At 40.7% G+C, this 20,964-nt stretch overlaps 1 protein-coding gene across 1 annotated transcript in view; it reads right to left on the reverse strand.

The window, feature by feature from the left end:
* Positions 1–20,964, reverse strand: part of BRF1 (BRF1 RNA polymerase III transcription initiation factor subunit) — a 246,681-nt gene that overhangs the window by 12,014 nt on the left and 213,703 nt on the right. Inside the window, exon 16 of the mRNA XM_054024955.1 lies at positions 5,376–5,427. Within this exon, the coding sequence (XP_053880930.1) occupies positions 5,376–5,427 (52 nt within the window). The remainder of the gene's footprint in view (positions 1–5,375; positions 5,428–20,964) is intronic.

The following is a 20,964-nucleotide window of genomic DNA, read 5'->3' on the forward strand; positions in this document are numbered from 1 at the left end:
AGAACATTTTCAAAATGGTGTCAGATTTCACACATTTATATAAAAAAGATGAATGGCTGACTCAGTTTGTAAATTAGCAATATAGATGCTACATTGTTATGTAACAGTTTGTTATGTAACAGTTTAGTATCTGAATATGAACAACAATTTTAATTTACTGTATGTGTATACACATGTGTAAACGTATTTCACAGAGACAGAGTGTGAAGGAGGAGAACATAAGAACGGCCATACTGGGTCATACCAAAGGTCCATCTAGCCCAGTATCCTGTCTTCCGACAGTGGCAAATGCCAGGTGCCCCAGAGGGAATGAACTGGTAATCATCAAGTGATCCATTCCCTGTTGCTCATTCCGAGCTTCTGGCAAACAGAGGCTAAGGACACCATCCCTGCCCATCTTGGCTAATAGCCATTGATGGTCCTATCCTCCATGAATTTTTCTAGTTCTTTTTTGAACCCTGTTATAGTCCTGGCTTTCACAACATCCTCTGGCAAGGCGTTCCACAGGTTGACTGTGCATTGTGTGAAGAAATACTTCCTTTTGTTTGTTTTAAACCTGCTGCCTTTTAATTTCATTTGGTGATCCCTAGTTCTTGTGTTCTGAGAAGGAGTAAATAACACTTCCTTATTTACTTTCTCCACACCAGTCATAATTTTATAGACCTCTACCATATCCCCCCTTAGTCATCTCTTTTCCAAGATGAAGAATCCCAATCTTATTAATCTCTCCTCATACGGAAGCTGTTTCATACCCCCAATCATTTCTGTTGCTCTTTTCTGAAACTTTTCCAATTCCAATATATCTTTTTTGAGATGGGGCAACCGCATCTGCACACAGTATTCAAGATGTGAGTGTACCATGGATTTATATAGAGGCAATATGATATTTTCTGTCTTATTATCTATCCCTTTCTTAATGACTCCCAACATTCTGTTCACTTTTTTGACTGCCATGCACATTGAGTGGATGTTTTCAGGGAACTATCCACAATGACTCCAAGATCTCTTTCTTGAGTGTTAACAGCTAATTTAGACCCCATCATTTTAGATGTATAGTTGGGATTATGTTTTCCAAATGTGCATTACTTTGCATTTATCAACATTGAAGTTCATCTGCCATTTTGTTGCCCAGTCACCCAGTTTTGTGAGATACTTTTGTAGCTCTTTGCAGTCTGTCTGGGATTTAACTATCTTGAGTAGAATCATAGAATCATAGAATATCAGGGTTGGAAGGGACCTCAAGAGGTCATCTAGTCCAACCTCCTGCTCAAAGCAGGACCAATTCCCAACTAAATCATCCCAGCCAGGGCTTTGTCAAGCCGGGCCTTAAAAACCTCCAAGGAAGGAGACTCCACCACCTCCCTAGGTAACGCATTCCAGTGTTTCACCACCCTCCTAGTGAAATAGTTTTTCCTAATATCCAACCTGGACCTCCCCCACTGCAACTTGAGACCATTGCTCCTTGTTCTGTCATCTGCCACCACTGAGAACAGCAGAGCTCCATCCTCTTTGGAACCCCCCTTCAGGTAGTTGAAGGCTGCTATCAAATCCCCCCTCATTCGTCTCTTCTGGAGACTAAACAATCCCAGTTCCCTCAGCCTCTCCTCATAAGTCATGTGCTCCAGACCCCTAATCATTTTTGTTGCCCTCCGTTGGACTCTTTCCAATTTTTCCACATCCTTCTTGTAGTGTGGGGCCCAAAACTGGACACAGTATTCCAGATGAGGCCTCACCAATGTTGAATAAAGGGGAACGATCACGTTTAGTAGTTTAGTATCATCTGCAAATTTTACCTCCTCACTATTTATCCCTTTTTCCAGATGATTTATGAATATGTTGAATGGGACTGATCCCAGTACAGACCCCTGGGGAACACCACTATTTACCTCTCTCTATTCTGAAAACTGACCATTTGTTCCTACCCTTTGTTTCTTATCTTTTAACCAGTTACCAATCCATGAAAGGACCTTCCCTCTTATCCCATGACAGCTTACTTTGCTTAAGAGCCTTTGGTGAGGGACCTTGTCAAAGGCTCTCTGAAAATCTAAGTACACTATAACCACCGGACACCCCTTGTCCACATGCTTGTTCACTCAAAGAATTCTAGCAGAGTGGTGAGGCATGATTTCCCTTTACAAAAACCATGTTGACTCTTCCCCAACAAATTATGTTCATCTTTGTGTCTGACAATTTTGTTCTTTACTATAGTTTCAACCAGTTTGCTCAGTACTGAAGTCAGGTTTACCAGCCTGTAATTGCCAGGATCACCTCTGGAGCCCTTTTTAAAAATTGGCATCACATTAGCTGTCCTCCAGTCATTTGGTGCAGACATTGATTTAAATGATAGGTTACAGACTACAGTTAGTAGTTCTGCAATTTCCCATTTGAGTTCCTTCAGAACTCTTGGGTGAATACCATCTGGTCCTGGTGACTTATTACTGTTTAGTTTACCAATTTGTTCCAAAATCTCCTCTAATGACACCTCAATCTGGGACAGTTCCTCAGATTTGTCACCAAAAAAGAATGGTTTAGGTTTGGGAATCTCTCTCACATCCTCTGCCGTGAAGACCGATGCAAAGAATTTATTTAGTTTCTCCACAATGGCCTTATCGTCTTTGAGTGCTCCTTTAGCATCTCAATTGTCTAGTGGCCCCACTAGTTGTTTAGCAGGCTTCCTGCTTCTGATGTACTTACAAAATTTTTGCTCTTCAAATTCTTTTTTGGCCTTCCTAATTATATTTTTACACTTCATTTGGCAGTTTATGCTCCTTTCTATTTTCCTCACTAGGATTTAACTTCCACTTTTTAAAGGATGCCTTTTTGCCTCTCATTGCTTTATTTACTTTGTTGTCTAGCCACAGTGGCACTTTTTTGGTTCTCATACTATGTTTTTGAATTTGAGGTATACATTTAAGTTGAGCCTCTATTATGTTGTCTTTAAAAAGTTTCCATGTAGCTTACAGGGATTTCACTTTTTGCGCAGTACCTTTTAATTTCTGTTTCACTAACCTCCTCATTTTTGTGTAGTTCCCCTTTCTGAAATTAAATGCTTCTGTGTTGGGCTGCTGTGGTGTTTTCCCCACCACAGGGATGTTAAAATTAATTATATTATGGTCACTATTACCAAGGGGTCCAGCTATATTCACCTCTTGGACCAGATCCTGTGCTCCACTTTGGACTAAATCAGGAATTGCCTCTCCTCTTTTGGGTTCCAAGACTAGCTGCTCCAAGAAGCAGTCATTTAAGGTGTCACGAAACTTTCTCTCTGCATCCCATCCTAAGGTGACATGTACCCAGTCAATCTGGGGATAGTTGACATCCCCCATTATTATTGAGTCTTTTATTTTAATAGTCTCTCTAATCTCCCGAGCATTTCACAGTCACTATCACCATCCTGGTCAGGTGGTCGCTAATATATCCCTACTGCTATATTCTTATTATTAGAGCTTTGGAGGAGTTAGTGACAGGAGTCATGACTCACATTTTGGGGGGGAGGGAGAGAGAGAGAGAGAGAACTACCAAAATGAGTATTGTGAATATGGTCACATAATTATTAACAACTCCTCCTCTGCAATATTACAATCTCAAACCAAAATACATAAATATTAAGTTTCATTATTTAGGGTGAGCTGTCACTTTTTCCTCTGCCCCAGGAGCAGACAAGGGAGGGAAACAGGACACCAGAATCACAATTCTCTCCCTGGCTACCTGCTTGCTCCCTGGGGGAAGTCATCTACCACTGGTCCTCAACAGGAGTTGATTACTTCCTCCTGTGCGGCAGTTCAGCTCTGCGGGATAATACAGTGAGGGAGTAGGGACAAACTCTGCTTACTTCCCACCACTGCTCTCTTACTCAATTTGTTTGTTTTTTAAAATCATATAGGTGTTATTTCCCCCTCCCCAAACTGGAATTCCTCTTGAATATATTAAATATTAATATTTACCTGGTTTATTGAGAGGTTTGTGTTCACAGTTTCACTCACCCTTCCATTCTGAATCCCTATTTTTGTAAAAGCAAATAATTCCAACTGGAAAACAGAGAGCATCATCTTTGCAATGATTCCACTGGCCTGAGAAGAGGGACCAATCCTTATCTCTTTGACTCGGAATTTACATTCCCATAACAGAGATCAGAATCTGATTGTGATGCTCTGTACCTCGGGGAAACACCCGACACCCCCATGTTCATCTTTATAAAATGGTTGTGTGGTATCCAATGCAAAGTTTGTCATGTTGGGTGTCTTCGAAAGGATCATAATGCACTGAGCATGGTTGTTATAGTAATTGTTACAGTAATGTTATAGTAAGGGTACAGGTTATAATTTCATGTATATAGTTATGAGGCTGAAGATGTATCCTCATGGCTTAAAGCAAGCCCATGCAAAAACTCCCCAGGAAGAGAGAGGCAGTTCACACCTCGTCGGGGCATGGATGGGACAAATCCAGCCCAGCCTCACAGGAACAATGGACACTGGCTTAGGCAGCAACAAAAGAATCTGTTAGACCCTTGAGGGAGTCACCCCCTTCCTTTAGGCAGTTTGAGACTGCAACGAGGTAACGCTCACCTGACTCTGAAGGGGAGAGGAGGGGCAAAGCCAAGAGGAAAGAAAGAACATGATAAAAGGGAGACATTTTGCCATGCTCTCTCTCTCTCCCACCCACATCTACAGACACCACCACCACCAAGTGACTGAACCACTGATCAAAGGGGAGAGCCTGGCTGAAGAGCCAGCCTGTGGTGAGAAGCATCTACGTTTTTAAGGACATTAAAAGTGTTAAGATCATCTTAGAATGTGTTTTGCTTTTATTTCGTTTGACCAAATCTGACTTGTTATGCTTTGACTTATAATCACTTAAATCTACCCATAGTTAATAAATCTGTTTGTTTATTCTACCTGAAGCAGTGTGTTTGGTTTGCAGTGTGTCAGAGACTCCCGTTGGGAGAACAAGCCTCATACATATCAATTTCTTTCTGAAATTGACAAACTCATATAAGCTTGCAGTGTCCGGTGGGCATAACTGGACACTGCAAGACGGAGGTTCCTAGGGGGCTGGAAGTATCTGGGACTGGAGATACTGGCTAGTGTCATTCGCTTGCAAGTAGCCGGGAGCAGCTTACATGCCAGAGGCTGTGCGTGAACAGCCCAGGAGTGGGGGTTCTCACAGCAGAGCGGGGTAAGGCTGGTTCCCAGAGTCAAGGATTGGAGTGGCCTAGCAGATTGTCCAGACAATACCAGAAGGGAACGTCACACCAGTCCACTGAGGTTTGTGGTAGTTGCCATAATCAAGTGTTAAGTATTGTATTATGAGTTAAGTCAATTTTCAGATTGCAGTTGTGTAGAAGGGTTCTGGGAGAGGTGGTAAACTTCACATACCTCTTCAGTTGCAGCCTTTTTAGCTAGTTGTGTAGAAATCAAGGGTCTTAATCTGGAAAGAAGAAAAAAGATGCTGGTGATTATTAGGAAAGTTATATTGTAAATGTAAAACACAAGGTCAGCTTGACACAGGCTACATTCACTTGTTCTCTAGCCAAGAGAACAAGTTTGCTAATGTTATCACACTATGTATTTATTTTATCCTTTAAATTTAAAAATATAAAAAAGTCTATGCCCAAGCCCTACACACAGTTTAACAGCAATTAACATTTACATTCAGTAAAACTATCACCTAGCAGCTCAATACAATAAAGGATTGTCTAGACATGAAAGTTGATTTGGAATAAGGTAGGGTGTGTTTTTAAAGAGGTTTAACTATTCCTGATTAACTCCATGTGTGAATGCTCTTATCCCAAAATAATAGTGTCTTATTTTGAATAAATGTAATCCATTTCCAAAGTGGATTAAGCTTATTTGGAATACAATTAATCAGGAATAATTAATTTAGGAACAGCTAATCAGAATAACTCCCCATGTAGACAAGCCCTTAGAAAAAAGGCAAGCTAATAAGCACAATAGCAAAACTCCATCCCATACTCCTCTCAAAGCCCTTCTTAGCTCTCCCCAGAGGCCCTATAGATTACCTTTGCCACATGCTCTGAAGGCCAAAAAATTTCTACTCACTGCTGGCCCCTCCCTCTTTTCTGTTATAGTGAGAGGGACAGATTCAGTGAGCCAAATTCTGTTCCTAATTACACCAGTGTAAATCTGGAATCACTTTATTTCAGTGAGGTGATTCCAGATTTACATTGATGTACCGAGATTACATCAGTATGGTTTTAACATTTTATATCTAATCTTGAACTAGACAACATCAAAAAACAAAAGGATCCTACATGAGGAGGGAGGGATAGCTCAGTGGTTTGAGCATTGGTCTGCTAAACCCAGGGTTGTGAGTTCAATCCTTGAGGGGGGCCATTTAGGGATCTGGGGCAAAAATCTGTCTGGGGATTGGTCCTGCTTTGAGCAGGGGGTTGGACTAGATGACCTCCTGAGGTCCCTTCCAACCCTGAGATTCTATGAGCTGAAAGTAAGAAATGCTGGAAGCTGAACTTGAGCATCTTTTTTAAACTATTGCATAGCGGGGGAAAGGACTGCAGACACACATTTGAAGATCAGAGAGGAGTCTGTATTATTTTGCCACTCAAGTGCTAAGTGTTGTCCTTGTTAGTCATTTGAAATCCTGTTTCCTTATTGCTATGAACACTGTTCTCAATTGTTTTAACCTAGTTTTGGCTGCTTTGTGTCCCCTCTTCTCATCCAGATATACCCAGCTATAGAGAGAATGACTTGCCTGGTACCTAAATTCTGCTCACAGAGGTTCCCTGGCATATCTCTGAATGGAGTCTAAGTTTCATTAATAGAGATGAATGCTTAGCTCTGGAGGTGTACATGTAGAGTAAGATGCTTCTTTCCCTCTACTCATCCATTGATTCTCGCATTATTTAGCGTACAAACAAAGAAATTGTTCTCCAATTTTAAAAGGACACTAAATCGGACTATTCTACCGTAGGAAGTGAAACCCCAGAGAACGAGTCAAGAGTTTTAGTCTTCATTATCTGACAGAGAAGAAAATATTAAAATTCAAGAGACAGGCGTTCAGCTGAGAATCTTCTTTGCAGAGCTTCAGAACATTTTCAGGATACTTGAACATCTGGGGCAGTCCAAAGTGAACCTGTTTTCAGTGCATCTAACCAAGCTGATGTCCGGGCAACATTTCAAAGGCAGAGTCTATGCGCTTGCACCTACAGAGTGATTTGGAATACAACGGTATTCTTTTACAACTATTGTCTGTTGCACTTCATGATTATCATGATGGCAGAAGACGGTACCATTAACCCAGAGAATGTATTTACTCCCTAGAAGTCCTAAAGGATCCTTCGACATACAGAGAAAACATTTGAAGGCACTGATGCAAATCTTACTCTGTGTCCGACTTCCCCTTTATGCTGCCCCACCTGAGTTATACAACCTTCCTGATATCTGAATATGCGTATTATACGGTTAATCATTGTTTTCTAATCTAGAGTACTAATTTAGATGCACACAGACATGAGAATGCAGTAACAATATCAATAAGTTAGATAAATGAAGGTTGCTGGTAAAATATCTGTTATCCTGTATTCACATACTTTAAAAGCAGTAGATCTATTTGAAAACAGTGTGATTATTGCAATTAACACTCTATCAAAAAATGAGACTTGTTGCCGTATGTTACTGATCGACACCATGCCCCCCCCCCCCCAAGAATACCCTGAAGCCTTGCCCCTCCCCAGTTAGAATCAAGCTATAAAATAAGCCCAGAAGGCACTCAGAATGTACTGGCCTTTGTTTTAGAGGCAATAATGCATGCGCTCACACTGAACAATACAATCACTGCTACACTAAGTACACAGTAAATATCCCAGTGTCATTTTAATTACAAATGTTCCCATAATGAAGAAAAAAAGGATTCTAACTTGTGGAACCCCTAATTGTAAACTGCAACCCTAAACATAAGGAAGTCATTCTATTGCACTTTACAATAATGAGAGACTGAGTACTCCACAGGCTGTATTCCTGTACTATGTTAGTGTTCATAAAGCATGTTTATTTCTCAGTAGTAAGAGTACTGCAGTTCTCAGAGCAAGCCAAAAATAATACAGAAAAAACATATATATGATGTACTGGAAAGACACTGGGACTGATTCTCCTCTTCCTTCCACTGATCTTAGTGGGACTCCACAGGCTTCAGCAGAGTTAATCCCAATTTAAGCAGGAGGATCAGGCTCATTAATTAATATGTACTATCACCAAACACCAGCAGTGAAAACTGGGGAACTAAAACCATCACACACAGAGATACATTGTGTCAACTTATTTTCCTAAGAGAATAATGTCTTTGATTAAAAAAAAAAAAGTAATTTATGTCTCTTGGCTGGTGATGTCATTATCTCCACAGAGACCCCTAGCTATTACTGTACTGTACAGAGCACTGAAGAAAGATTTTACAGTGTTTTTTTTTTTTAAATGCCCTGATGCCCTGACCTTCTTAAAACAGAGCAGCTGCTGCCACACCAACCATATGGAACAATAAATTACTGGCTGCCATGGCTACAGATACTGGCTCCTTCTGCAGTCTGATTTAACCAGGGAAGGCTAGAATATTGTAGTGTGCCATCACTGAAGAACACAGCTGTTTCTGAGGCTTGAGTGGGATGGGGCATTAATGCTCAAATGAGCAGCTTCACAAAAAGAGGACAGTCAAAGTCTTTTATGCCACTTTCAACATGCATGTACCCCCCATCAACACGACTACCTCCCCATTTATCCCAGCTCATCGGACTTGCTGAAAATTGGGCTTTTGCTGAGCAGAAGAAATACTCGGAATTAGGAGCTGCTTTGTCTCATATGTTTGGTATCATTTCCTGGGTTAAGACACATGGTGATATACAGCGTGTTTCTGTTTAAAATATAATACTTTGACAAAAATGAAATGGCTCTCATGATCTTTCTAAATGCTTCTGTAATCATTCCCCATTTACTGTATCGTTTGGTTTTATGCATTTGCATTATGAACTATGAAACTGACAGAATTAAATACATTAAAAATAAAACAAATAAACCACAATAGAAGCAATGTTGTGAATGGTAAAGCAAACCTACAAAAGGAAAAAGATGTACAAACCACAAGTGCAACATACAGGTTTCAAGCCAATTTTGAAAATTATTCATATGTTCCAGACAACCAACATACATAACACGTGAAGTTGATACTCTTGACATTTTCTTGTCAGAAAGTAATGGCACAGTACTTGTCGTTAGTGTCTGCTCACTACAGAATCTGCTTAGCTCCTGCTCCAGCTTCAGTTAAGACATACAAGCTAGCATCTAGGTTTGTCCTCCAGCTTAACAATTTAAAAGAAGATTCAGTATAATAGAATCTGACAGGGCTGAAGATCACAAATTGAACTTTCAAAGTGAACAAATGCTTTGAAAAACAAGCTGGCTGTAACAAACTTTTTATTTTGCTTATTACTTAATAAACAAAGATTATATAATACAGTACAAAAAACAGAGAGGAAGTTATGGGGCAATAAAGTGTGTAATTTATATTAGGCAATTCACCCACCCAGGGGATTATTATACCATAACAATCTCCTCAATGTAATTCTGGAAATAGCAGCTTTAGAACGTCACCCAAAGCTCTCTTACTGCTGAATTTTAATTTAATCCATCCACGTAGGAAACCTCTTACTGCTGCTTACCACCCATACTAATGTTACAGACAGAAGGACAGACAGACAACGAATACATGATGGCATGATGTGATATAATGGGTTTATCATCATGAGTCTGTGATGGCTGTGTTAATCATGAGTGGAGAAACCCTGAGTAAAATTATGCAGGTCATCCGAGACAAGTGTCAATAAAACCTAGATAACCATGCCACTCCATCATGCATTCTATATAGGACACGTGTTGCAGAAAATCTACTGTGAAGTGCTCTCGAGAGTTCTATTGGTGCTGTTTCGGCATCCCTCCCACTTGTAAAGCCAAGCTGTCTTTGTACCAGGACCAACTGACTAGATATCTGCAGAAGGGAAAAACAACAATTGTAAACATCTCTAATAGTGACCTTAAATAGCTTTCCAGGTCAAGGATTTAATGGTGTGTCCCTTACTGGAAAGTTGGGAATCTCCTCTTTTCGATAGCGTAAAGCTCCTGCTAGCTGCAAACTTTAAGCCTGCCATTGGTTCCAGCCTGAATAGTTGGCCGTCCTAAGCCTCAGGCCCGTGGTGGTAATTTTGCAGAAGGCGAGGGATTGAAAATCCTATATTCTCATGACAGAACAAAACATTTCTCTGGCAGCTTGGAGTCAGTGCAACTACTGCTAAATCCGAGTGAAACTGCAGTCTGAGTGAAACTGGCACCTGGCTCTAACCCAGACCCTTAGCTGTGTAAACTAGCCCAGGTTTAAAGCACCTCCAGACACAGGTCAGAGGTTTTACTGTGTGGACAAGGGGGCGAGGGAAGGCTAAAACCTGGGTAAAGAGCCCAGATTAAAATGTGCCATGAAGACATACCCAGTAAGGAAACAGTAAAGGGGGTAGGCTTTGCAGTGGGGATGCTCTCACCTGGACTAGGCAGATCAGAGCCATGTGCTGATCACCAGGGCTAGCTCTGGAGTGAAGACATACCTCAAGAGAAACATCTACTGGTGAAGAATAAAGTCAGGCATCTGTGCTGTTTTCCTAAAGACTGTTGCATCTTCTTCAGAACAGACAAGCACTCTGCTAATATACAGGTGCCTGGACACATTTTCCATATCTGTTCTTGGGAGTGAGAAGGGAGGAGTGAATACGGATGAAAGACAAGACTGAATATTTTTCTGTGTAACTGCAGCACTCACTGATCTCCAAGACCTCAAATAAATGCTGTAAAACATCACATGATGTTTTTCTTACTGACCATAACAAGAAATTTTCAACTACAAAAATGGAGGGAGTTCAAATATAAAGCCACATCACTGTCTAAAGTAAAACAAACAACAGATTCAAGGAGACCCTCTATATGTCTCTCACTCTAGGAAATTACTCCAGACCATGGGAAATTGCAATTGCTCCAGGTCAAGAAAGGCTGGCTGTGGTAACTCTACTGCCTTGGCCAATGCACCTACTTCCTGACATTATAAAAGTGGAAGATAGGGTTGCCACTTTTCTAATTGCTGGTAACCACAACCCCAAGGCTCCAGCCCCAGCTCCACCTCTTCCCCCAAGGCTCTGCCTCTGATCTGCCTCTTCCTCCAAGACCCCAACTCACTACTCTGCCCCCCTCCTTCCCCTGGCCACTAACTGGATCATCTCAAGGAGTTTGCCTGCTACTTGCAGGCAGGCCCCACCTGAGCTGGGGCTAGCACAGGTTAATGAACTGGTTCCTCCCCCCACCCAGCACTAATCGGGCTTTTGGTTTAGGTGCCATTTAGGGTTGCCAGGTCCCCAAAAACCAGGCGCCTGGCAACCCTAAATGGCACCCGGACACAGAAGGTAAAACCCGGATGGGTGGCAACCCTAAAAAAAAAAAAAAAAATTAATGGAGATATCCCATCTCCTAGAAGTGGAAGGTACCTTGAAAGGTCATTGAGTCCAGCCCCCTGCCTTCACTAGCAGGACCCAGTACTGATTTTGCCCCAGATCCCTAAGTGGCCCCCTCAAGGATTGAACTCACAACCCTGGGTTTAGGAGGCCAATGCGCAAACCACTGAGCTATCCCTCCCCACGCAGTGGAACACTTTACTGGATTTGTCAATATGGATGCTGATGAACTCACCTCTTGAGAGCTGACAACAGAGGAAAGTATTTGCAATTAAAAAAAAAAATCTAGACTTAATCAAAAGAGAAGAAACCACTATCCAAAAGATGCATCGCTTTCACTACAGCAGCTTGAGCCTTTTCTGCCTGCCCAAATGAAATGGTGGCAGAAAGGCAGATTTGCATCTTACAGGAAAAACTTCTTGAAACAGAGGAAGCTATAAAGCTGGGTTACAACTTTATTCTGAAAAGTATGTAACTAACCACACTATGGTTCCGAATCAGTAAGACACACAAACCTGTGCCTCACTTTAATTATGCAAGTAGTCCACTTTAAGTGCTTAACTGCCTTGCTGAACTGAGGCCCGAAATGGTTGTGAAAAGGCAGAAAATTTATGGAAATTATATAAGGCAATCTAAATACCAATCATTTTTACATCCTGTGCTTACAGCTACGGATAGACAAATCTTTCTAAATTAACAAGTCACACAAACACTTGTATAATCTGATTAGAGCTAAATTACATTGTGAAGATGTGTATTTCCAATGGCAAAGTTCTTAACAGTAGTGTTTTTGCCTTTAATTCTGGTACAAATGTATTATACCAGATGTAGCCGATGAGGTCTACAAGTATTTGCTTTTGGACAGGTGTTTTTGCTCAATCTCAACCTCATAAAAACAGATAATGAGGCCAAAGATGAAAAGAAAAACATCTAGTAACGTGCAGTCTCGGAGAACAATCCACAGAGATTGTTATACCCAAAGGTGATGCAAGATTTATTGTTAGATCTTTCCTGTTTAAAGTACGTGACATTACAAGGACAAAAATCATACTAGACATAACATTAAATTACCTCTTCCTCCTCCACTATCTCAGATAATACAGCACTGTTTAAACGAGGTGCCTCTTGCAGGTATATGCAGTAGAACACAATAATTTAAGATTCAGGTAACTAATTTCATACAGGTAACTCATCAAAGCACAAGGGCATACAGTAGAAACCTCCCCGTCCCCCGTGTCTGGTATATTATACATTAAAGAGCAATTCCATTGCCAACCATCTGGAAATCAATGTATTCCAAATTTTATTTCATGATTACCAACATTCGTCTTCGTAACTCATTTCCAATTATAAGCAATAAATCATTTCTTCTTGCCTCTAATTTATAACAGTCAATTAGGGGAAATCTCATTTAAATAGCAAGTATATCTTTAAATTATCACATATTTTGAGGTACACACTGAATATATCTAATCAAACAGCCTAATGGTGGTATGGTGGTACAGCGCTGCTTTGGCAGGTACTACAGAAGCACATACAAAGGCAAACACCATACTCTGCACTCTCCTGACTTGCGTATCTCAGGACTTTGTGCAATTTAAGAGATCAGTGTTACATGACTAATTTAACTTAGATGAGATTGGTATGTTGCCATCCATGGAAGAGTGTGTATCTGAGGTAAGTTTCAAGTCATGACCTCCCTAGCAGGAATTGCATTAAAAGGAAGAAGTGGGCCGGTAGAAGAAGTCGCAGAGCAGTCTGTTAACAAGCTAATTCATTTTTTAAAATACAGCTATGTGAGTTAAAGTTGAGTCAAGACAGCTTTAACTTTCACATGGGAAGTCTGTGACAGAATGTACCCCGGTATTCACACCCTACACACTATGCTAATAATCTATGTACAAAGTATGCCTTGTGAGTAGGGGCCAGCTGCTCAGGTGGTCCCCAGGACAGCCACACCAGCCGCTGCTCCGGCAGCGGTCCCTGGCTGGCCAGAGCAGTCGCGGTCTGCGGCCCCTGGTAGCTGGGGCCATTGGCCCCAGGCGCCCCACCCAGCAGCAGCCCCCGGTCTCACCCAATAGCACCCCACCCTCAGATGCCCCTCAGCAGCAGCCCCCGGTCTCACCCAATAGCGCCCCACCCTCAGATGCCCCTCAGCAGCAGCCCCCGGTCTCACCCAATAGCGCCCCACCCTCGGATGCCCCTCAGCAGCAGCCCACTCACACACACCCAAGATTTAATCACAGGTATTTTTCGTAAAAGTCTTGGACAGATCAGAGGCCGTGAATTTTTGTTTATTGCCCATGACCTGTCCATGACTTTTACGAAAAATACCCGTGACTAAATCATAGCCATACTTGTGAGTTATCATTTGAAAACTCATAATTTGCTGGTCATTATTGTCCTGATAAAATGTGTGTGGCAATACTTTATGCAAAGTTATAAGATTTCACTGTATGGTATTATTAACAAATATTCAAAACTGAGGTTGGCAAACAGTTCTGTCTCAAATAAAGGAATGTGTGCTCTACTTAATTTGCATGTAAGCAGTGAACAGAGTCAAAGTAGGAAGGGAAACAAAGGAAGCTGAAGCAGGTGAGGAAAAAGCAGCAGGAAACATCCTTCCCCACAGACTTTTTCCTCTCCTGGTACCCAGTTGGAAATGTTTTATAAGAAGGGGACTGAAACTATAAAAAAGAAGGGCAAACCCTGCAAGGCACCTCCTCCTAATTGCGTTCAAGGCACCTGAAGCGACAAAGGAAGCATTAATTGGATTCTGGGAGACGGGGTCCTCTGTTTTCAATTTAACATAATTTGTTAAGTTAGGCACCAATTACCTAACTTTTATCTTTATTTTTCTTGTAATCGTTTCTGACTTTTATGCCTCATTACTTGTACTCACTTAAAATCTCTCTCTCTGTAATTAATAAATTCGTTTTATCTAACCTAGTGTGCTTGAACTGAAGTGTCTGGAAACGCCATTTACGGTGACAAGTTATGTGCATATTATTTCTATTAAAGAAAGAATACACTTTATATACACTTGTACTGTCCAGGAGAGGGCTGGGCAGCACAGGATACACATTTCTGGGGGATGATCTGGGACTGGGTGTGTTGAGGTCACCCTGCAGCATAATCAAGGCTAGTTAGAGCCAAGGTATGGCTGGCTGGCTGCAGTCCACACACAGACATAGCTGGGAGTGACTTACATGCTGGGGGCCGTTTGTGAGCAGTCCAGGCTGGAGGCTACAGCAGCAAACGCTAACTCGCCCTGCTGTTTTGGGGTCTGTTAAGAATTGTGTGGTGCTTTGTGTACATATGAATATAACACTGTCAATGCACCAATTAATTTTGTGGTGCTTGCTGTACATTTATGATTACTGAACTGTGTTTGTCACAGATCCTAGGAGTTGTGTCCCTGGACAGTAACAAGTCAGTGGGTGCTTTCAGTACAGCTAGGCATTCTGCAGCATATATTGAGAATGAGAATAAAGATGAATTATTTTCCAAAAAATAGAATGTTATTGAATAACAAAACCACTACAAAAAAATCTGTATGATGTAAAAGCAAATACATTAAAAACTTAACAAATTAATGAAACAGAACTTAGCAAGGGGAAACATTCATGTCCATTTTGGCTACACGTACAGCAACTGTGATTCTCCCAGGCCAGTGTATGTGGAGCTGTGGTTGTCCTTACTGTCCCCTGGTGTAGAGCGGTAGGGGTAGGAATGCGGCCTCATATGCCACATGGAATGTAGAGGGGAGGTGTAGGGAGATGCTGCAATGGAGTTCTCCATGGAGTGCAAAGGCAGGCAAGCTTGGGATTGTTCAACCTGTAGGTTCACAACAGTCTGCAGCATCTGTGTTTGTTGATGGAGAAGCCCCATTATGTCCTGGTGCATCTCCCTCTCCTTTTCCTGCTCGGCCCATATGCTACCAGCCTGTTTACTGCAATGGTTCCTGATGAGATTATCAACAACTGGCATGGGAAAGTGTCCTCCCGTGGAGGAAGAAATAAGGCTGCGATTCCTAGAAAGCTTTGAGAGAGGATTGCAGAGCACCTCCAGGGAAGTTTCACTGAGATCTCTAAGCAGGATTCAAGGGATATACCTGTGTACATAAGCAAACTGCTCCACAAAGTGCCCCCTGCCTAACTCTACATGGGATGTAAAAAACGGATGACAACTCTACCTCTCTTTGTTGTACCACTACCTCTTCTAGAATGAATAAATTAATGAAAAGTCAATAGCTGTGTCCTGCTAAGTTGGGGGTGCCAGCAGTACACCATTGTAATGGCAAATACAAATACACATTTACCCGAGGTTCTTCTTCCTGCATCAGGCTCACCCGTGCTCGACTTGACTGGACTTCAGTGGAGTCTCAAACAGTTCTGGTGTGCGACATAGCTTGACCACTCTATCATATGTCCCCATCCTCCTCCTCTCCTCACCCTCGCTGTTCACAAAAGGGATCTGTGCCTTGGGCTTCTAGGAAATATCAACGGTGGCTGTAAGGTGGTGACGGGGGCTCTGCCAAGTATGGCATGCAACTCTCTGTAAAAGTAGCAGGTCTGTGGTTCAGCACCAGATGGACTGTTGACCTCCCTGACCTTCTGGTATGCCTACTGCAGCTCCTTTGCTTTCATTTGGCACTGCTACTGATCCTGTCATACGCCTTCTCCTGCATCCACCAGGCAATCTGCTTGTAGATGGCCACATTCCTATGGCTGGTCCATAGCTGTGCCTACATAGCCTCTTCTCCCCACTCCCCCAGGAGATCCAGTATCTCCTGTCTACTCCAGGTTGGCTGGGCAGCCACACACAACAATCGAGATCTGCTAGGTGTGCTTGCCAAGCTGGACAATCAGGAAAAAGCATTTCAATAATGTGCTGGGTTTTAAAAGGTGGTGGTAGTGGGACGGGGACTGTTGGGTCTCCATGACACCTGGGCAGTGGAGTTCACAACTGTGATCAGAGAGGTCAGAATTGGGCATTGTGAAAGCTGCTGGAGGACTGTTAGGGTCAACATAGGTAATGCAGTGTCTACATTCATGCTGCATCAACTTCAGTACATCGACCATGGCTCAACGCCACTCAGAGAGGTGGTGTTACTGCATCACCATAATGGGGTGCTTACATCAGTGGAAGACAAATTTACATGTAGATACATGCACAGGTAGATTAACACAAGGTGGCTTACGTCAACCTAACATTGTAGTGTAAGCTAAACCAGTATAAACCTGGTTGAAACCAAAACAAGCATGTCCAATACAGCCTGTTGCATTGGTTCAAATAAAATCCGTTTAAAAATCACATCTTAAGTTAAACCAGTGCAACTAGGTGTTGAACCTTTAAGAAAGGCTTCCTTTGTATAAAATATTAGTCACTGAAGTTAAATAAGCATGAACATCAAACAAACAAAAGAGTGACTAAAAATCCTTTTCCCCCCTAATTGCTTAATCTTCCTTTAGCTCTTGTAATGTCACTGAACTAATTCTCCCGTCATCACAGACATCTTCCAGCCTACAAAGGATCTGAATTGTGAACGTAAAAAACAAGTCTATTAAAAAAAAAAAAAACATAAATCATGCCATCTTTATCATGAAAAAGCAAAAAAGTCAAGAGCCCATTTTTTCCCCTCTTCCCAGGTCACCTTTAACAGAATTATTAATAAAGACTGCTAACACTTCTGGTGTAATAATACAATCTTATGCCCTGACCCTCAAAAAAGCCCATGTATATCAATGACTTTAAATACATGAGGCGTCCCACTGATGGTAATGCAACTACTCAAATGCTTAAAAGTTAAACATATGCACAAGCATTTGCATGACTGGGAACTTCTATACATCTGGAATTGTAAAGCTAGAGATGCATTCATTTCACTTGAGAATACATACAGTGCAAGCTATCTTCCTACTGATTACTGGGATATGGAGCAAGGAAAGTGGGGGGGAAAGGGTTTAGTTGACTGACTAGGCATGGTGAAATTTGTGAAGGATACTTTAAATAGGTGCCTCTATGCTGCTTCATTTATATAAAAAGGTTTTTTTCCCCATGAAAATCATTTTTGTTAGCAGATTACTCTGCAGTGTCAAGAAGTTTTTCATCATATTTATGATACACAACAGATATTAATGGAACTAGAATATGAATGTGTAAAACATGAAATAAATGCTAATCATCTCAAGTAAATCCCTCCTTCTTCTTTTGTACCTCAAAGAATTTTTCACCACAGCTATTTTAGTTACTTGAAACAGGTACTGTACAAAACAGTGCAGACTGTAAATTCCCCAATGTGGTTTAAATCCTTCTACATTCTGGGCTATGTTTGAAGATCAATACAATGATCCTTTTCGGTTAATCCTACTGCATTTTTTATTTTGAACTTCCCCCCCCCAGGAACTCTAAACTAAAAATTCACAGTGAAAAGAGAAAAACTGATATTCCTAAAAGACCTCAGCTACTTAAAGGAAGAGGCAGAGTGTTTAATAGGGAGGCTACATACGTTGAGAGTCTTTTTAATCTTTTGTGCTGTATACATCTCCAAACCAAAAAGATTGTATTGAACACAAACAGAAGATTAAGCCCAGCCTGAAATCACTTCTTCAAAGTCCACTAGTAATAATTTTGCCAATTTGTTTTTCCATTAGAACAAATGTCAACTAAACCAAAAGCATCAATAAATGCATACATTACAGCATGCAAAATAAAACTGTTGGAATTGTGTCATATTAGGAAAACCTTTATCCGTTATCATCAAATTAAGTTTTAAGTCAGTGTAAGTTGCTATTTTTGTTTGTTTGTTTCTTGTTGTCATTGTGCTCATTTTGTTCTGTAGATTTGAAAAACAAGTTTTGAAGAGTCAGCCAACAAAAAATGCTAAATTAAAAGGATAGAATCGCCTTTTTAAAAAAAAACAAAAAACAACAACATATGTCCTGAATCTTAAGTTTAGATCTGCTGCATTCTGTTTATGGGCAAAGAATGCAACAAATGTTTTAGAAGAGTTTAGACCAATGAGACAACAGTCAGTTTTGGACCAACTTGTAATAAAAGTTTCCCTTTCCAGTTGTTTTAATTGCCACACACTGTATTTTCCTTTATCGGCATTGCAGAATCATTCCAGTTGCCTTAATTTTTGCATCTGTAGTGTACCGTGGGAACATTAATACTTGGCAACGCTACATTTAGCTTTTAGGATGACTATACAAATTTGTACTTTCCTTGGTTGTTTTATTGGAGTATTAAAGTAAATGAAGAGATGGAGGAAGTATTTGTTTAAAAAATATAGCGTGAACTCTTTGGGCATAGTGTGCATATTTTCATGGAAGCTTACGTCTCTCCGAATAAACCATTTTAATGCCACTGAATCAAATTCAACCATATACATGGCAGACTTAAATTTAGGAATTAGTTCAGTAGCAGTTTATGACCCTTTGCTTTGAAGTAAACTAAAGCACATTAGATCAAGAATTTATTAGCCTAGAAGTATAAAGTTTGCCCAGTATTAATAGAAAAGAAAAGTGGCAAAGTCACAAATAAACTTTCACTGTTACTTCTAAGTTTCACAATTTTTGAACATCTTATTTGAAAACATTAATAGGAGGTTACAGGTATCTGTTTATAATTAAACAAGAAAAGATCATAAGCCCAAGGTCTCCCAGTGAACAAAATTTAAAACCACTGACTTGAAATGTAAGTCACCCAGATACCTCACAAAGCAAGCTATACCCACCAACAGAAAAGCATTAAAAAGCCTTTAAAAGGTAAAGATTGAACTATCGAATATATTCCCTAAACTGATTTATCAAATTCATATCAAAGATATATTCCATGTGAATTCTAATACCCATGCTGCACAGCATGTGGTAGGCCAAATCCCGACTCCCCACTCACTTCCCAGGATATAAATGCAAAATTAACATTGCAAAAGCAGCATGAATGTGGGATGGTATTTTTGCCAACTGCAGCCCTATACAGAGAACCCTTGTGAGGATCACTCGTGCCAGAGGCAAGAGTAATATGTGACAACAAAGGGTGGCTGGGTCAGAAAGAATGCAGAGTAAATCACACTGACCGTGTCCCATGACCTTGCCCCAATATTCCTTCTCCCGGGCTTCAGCCAGGGTTGACATGCATACTACAAACTGAGTTCTGCAACAATTACATCCCAATGTTCCCCTCCTACATACCTATGGCACTTCTGTGGCCCCCATTACCATAGTATCTGAGCACCTGACAATCGTTAGTGTATTTATCCGCACGACACCTTTGGGAGGTAGGGAGGTGTTTTTTATCTCCATTTTGCAGATGGGGAATTGAGGCAAAGAGACTAAATGACTTGCCAAAGGTCACAGAGGATGCCCCAGGCTAGCACTCTAACCACTGAACTATCCATCCTCTTCCTCTGCTGCCTCTGTGCTTCCCTGAACAAAAGAAATGACCTAATATAGCCTTATATTAATGACATTTCAATCAGCCTCCCTTCATTGGCAAAATTTTCATTAGTAACAAAGTGAAAAAGTTGATCACCTCTAAATTTACCTACTAGCCACCTTGGCCAATGAACAAGCTATGTACAGGTTGATTTTACATCATCAGCACCTTTGTAGATCCATTTTTCTTTTCTCTTCTTACGCTAATTTTAGTACCGAAATTTATAAACCATGATTCACAAGCTATTTTCTCAGGATGACAGCATCATAAATTGTACGGGAGTCTTCAGAAATAAGAACCGAGAAGCTAGGTGTACGGTATCTGTCAGACAAACACTAAGTTGGCTCTAGCTACTCATATAAATAGCAAAAAAAAAGCCTTACGTTTATTAGAAACAGATTAAACAAGTTCCAATTCTTTACGAATGCTAGAACTACTGTAGAGACCTAGCCAACTCTAGCACAGCAGGAGTTTTAGTTGTCTATCGCTGCACATTTAAACACCTGAGGACTTTGCAATAAACACTGAATTGAATTCACCATCAAAAGACAAAATCCCCATGTTCTAGCTGCCAAAACCTTTAGCAGCCTAAACAGAAAATGTCACAAATGATTTTCAGTAACAGTATAAAAATAAAAAACAACATTTTAACGTCTTAAGGGGATGGATAAATAGACAGATAAATGGATTTACAGCTATGATTTTTTTTTTCTAAACAAGAATCATACTTCAATTGGATTGATAAAGCAGAACAAATTAAGAAAAAATCTAATAAGCAATTTTATTTTTAAGCTCTTCAGTTCTGTTAGGCTCATCAGCCTGAGGGACAAAGTCAACAGAGAAATTTTTTAAAAGCAGTGCTGTTTTATTTGCATTAGGGTTCTGGGAGTCTTCACTGATGCCAGATAAAATAAAACAAACATTTTAAAGGAAAAAAGTCACACAATTAGAAGTGCTGTTTTGGAGGCTTTTCCATCCCATCTTTGACAATGTCATGAATTATGCCTGAGGTG

This window comes from Malaclemys terrapin, chromosome 4, assembly GCF_027887155.1.
Source record: "Malaclemys terrapin pileata isolate rMalTer1 chromosome 4, rMalTer1.hap1, whole genome shotgun sequence".
Taxonomy (NCBI): Eukaryota; Metazoa; Chordata; order Testudines; family Emydidae; genus Malaclemys; species Malaclemys terrapin.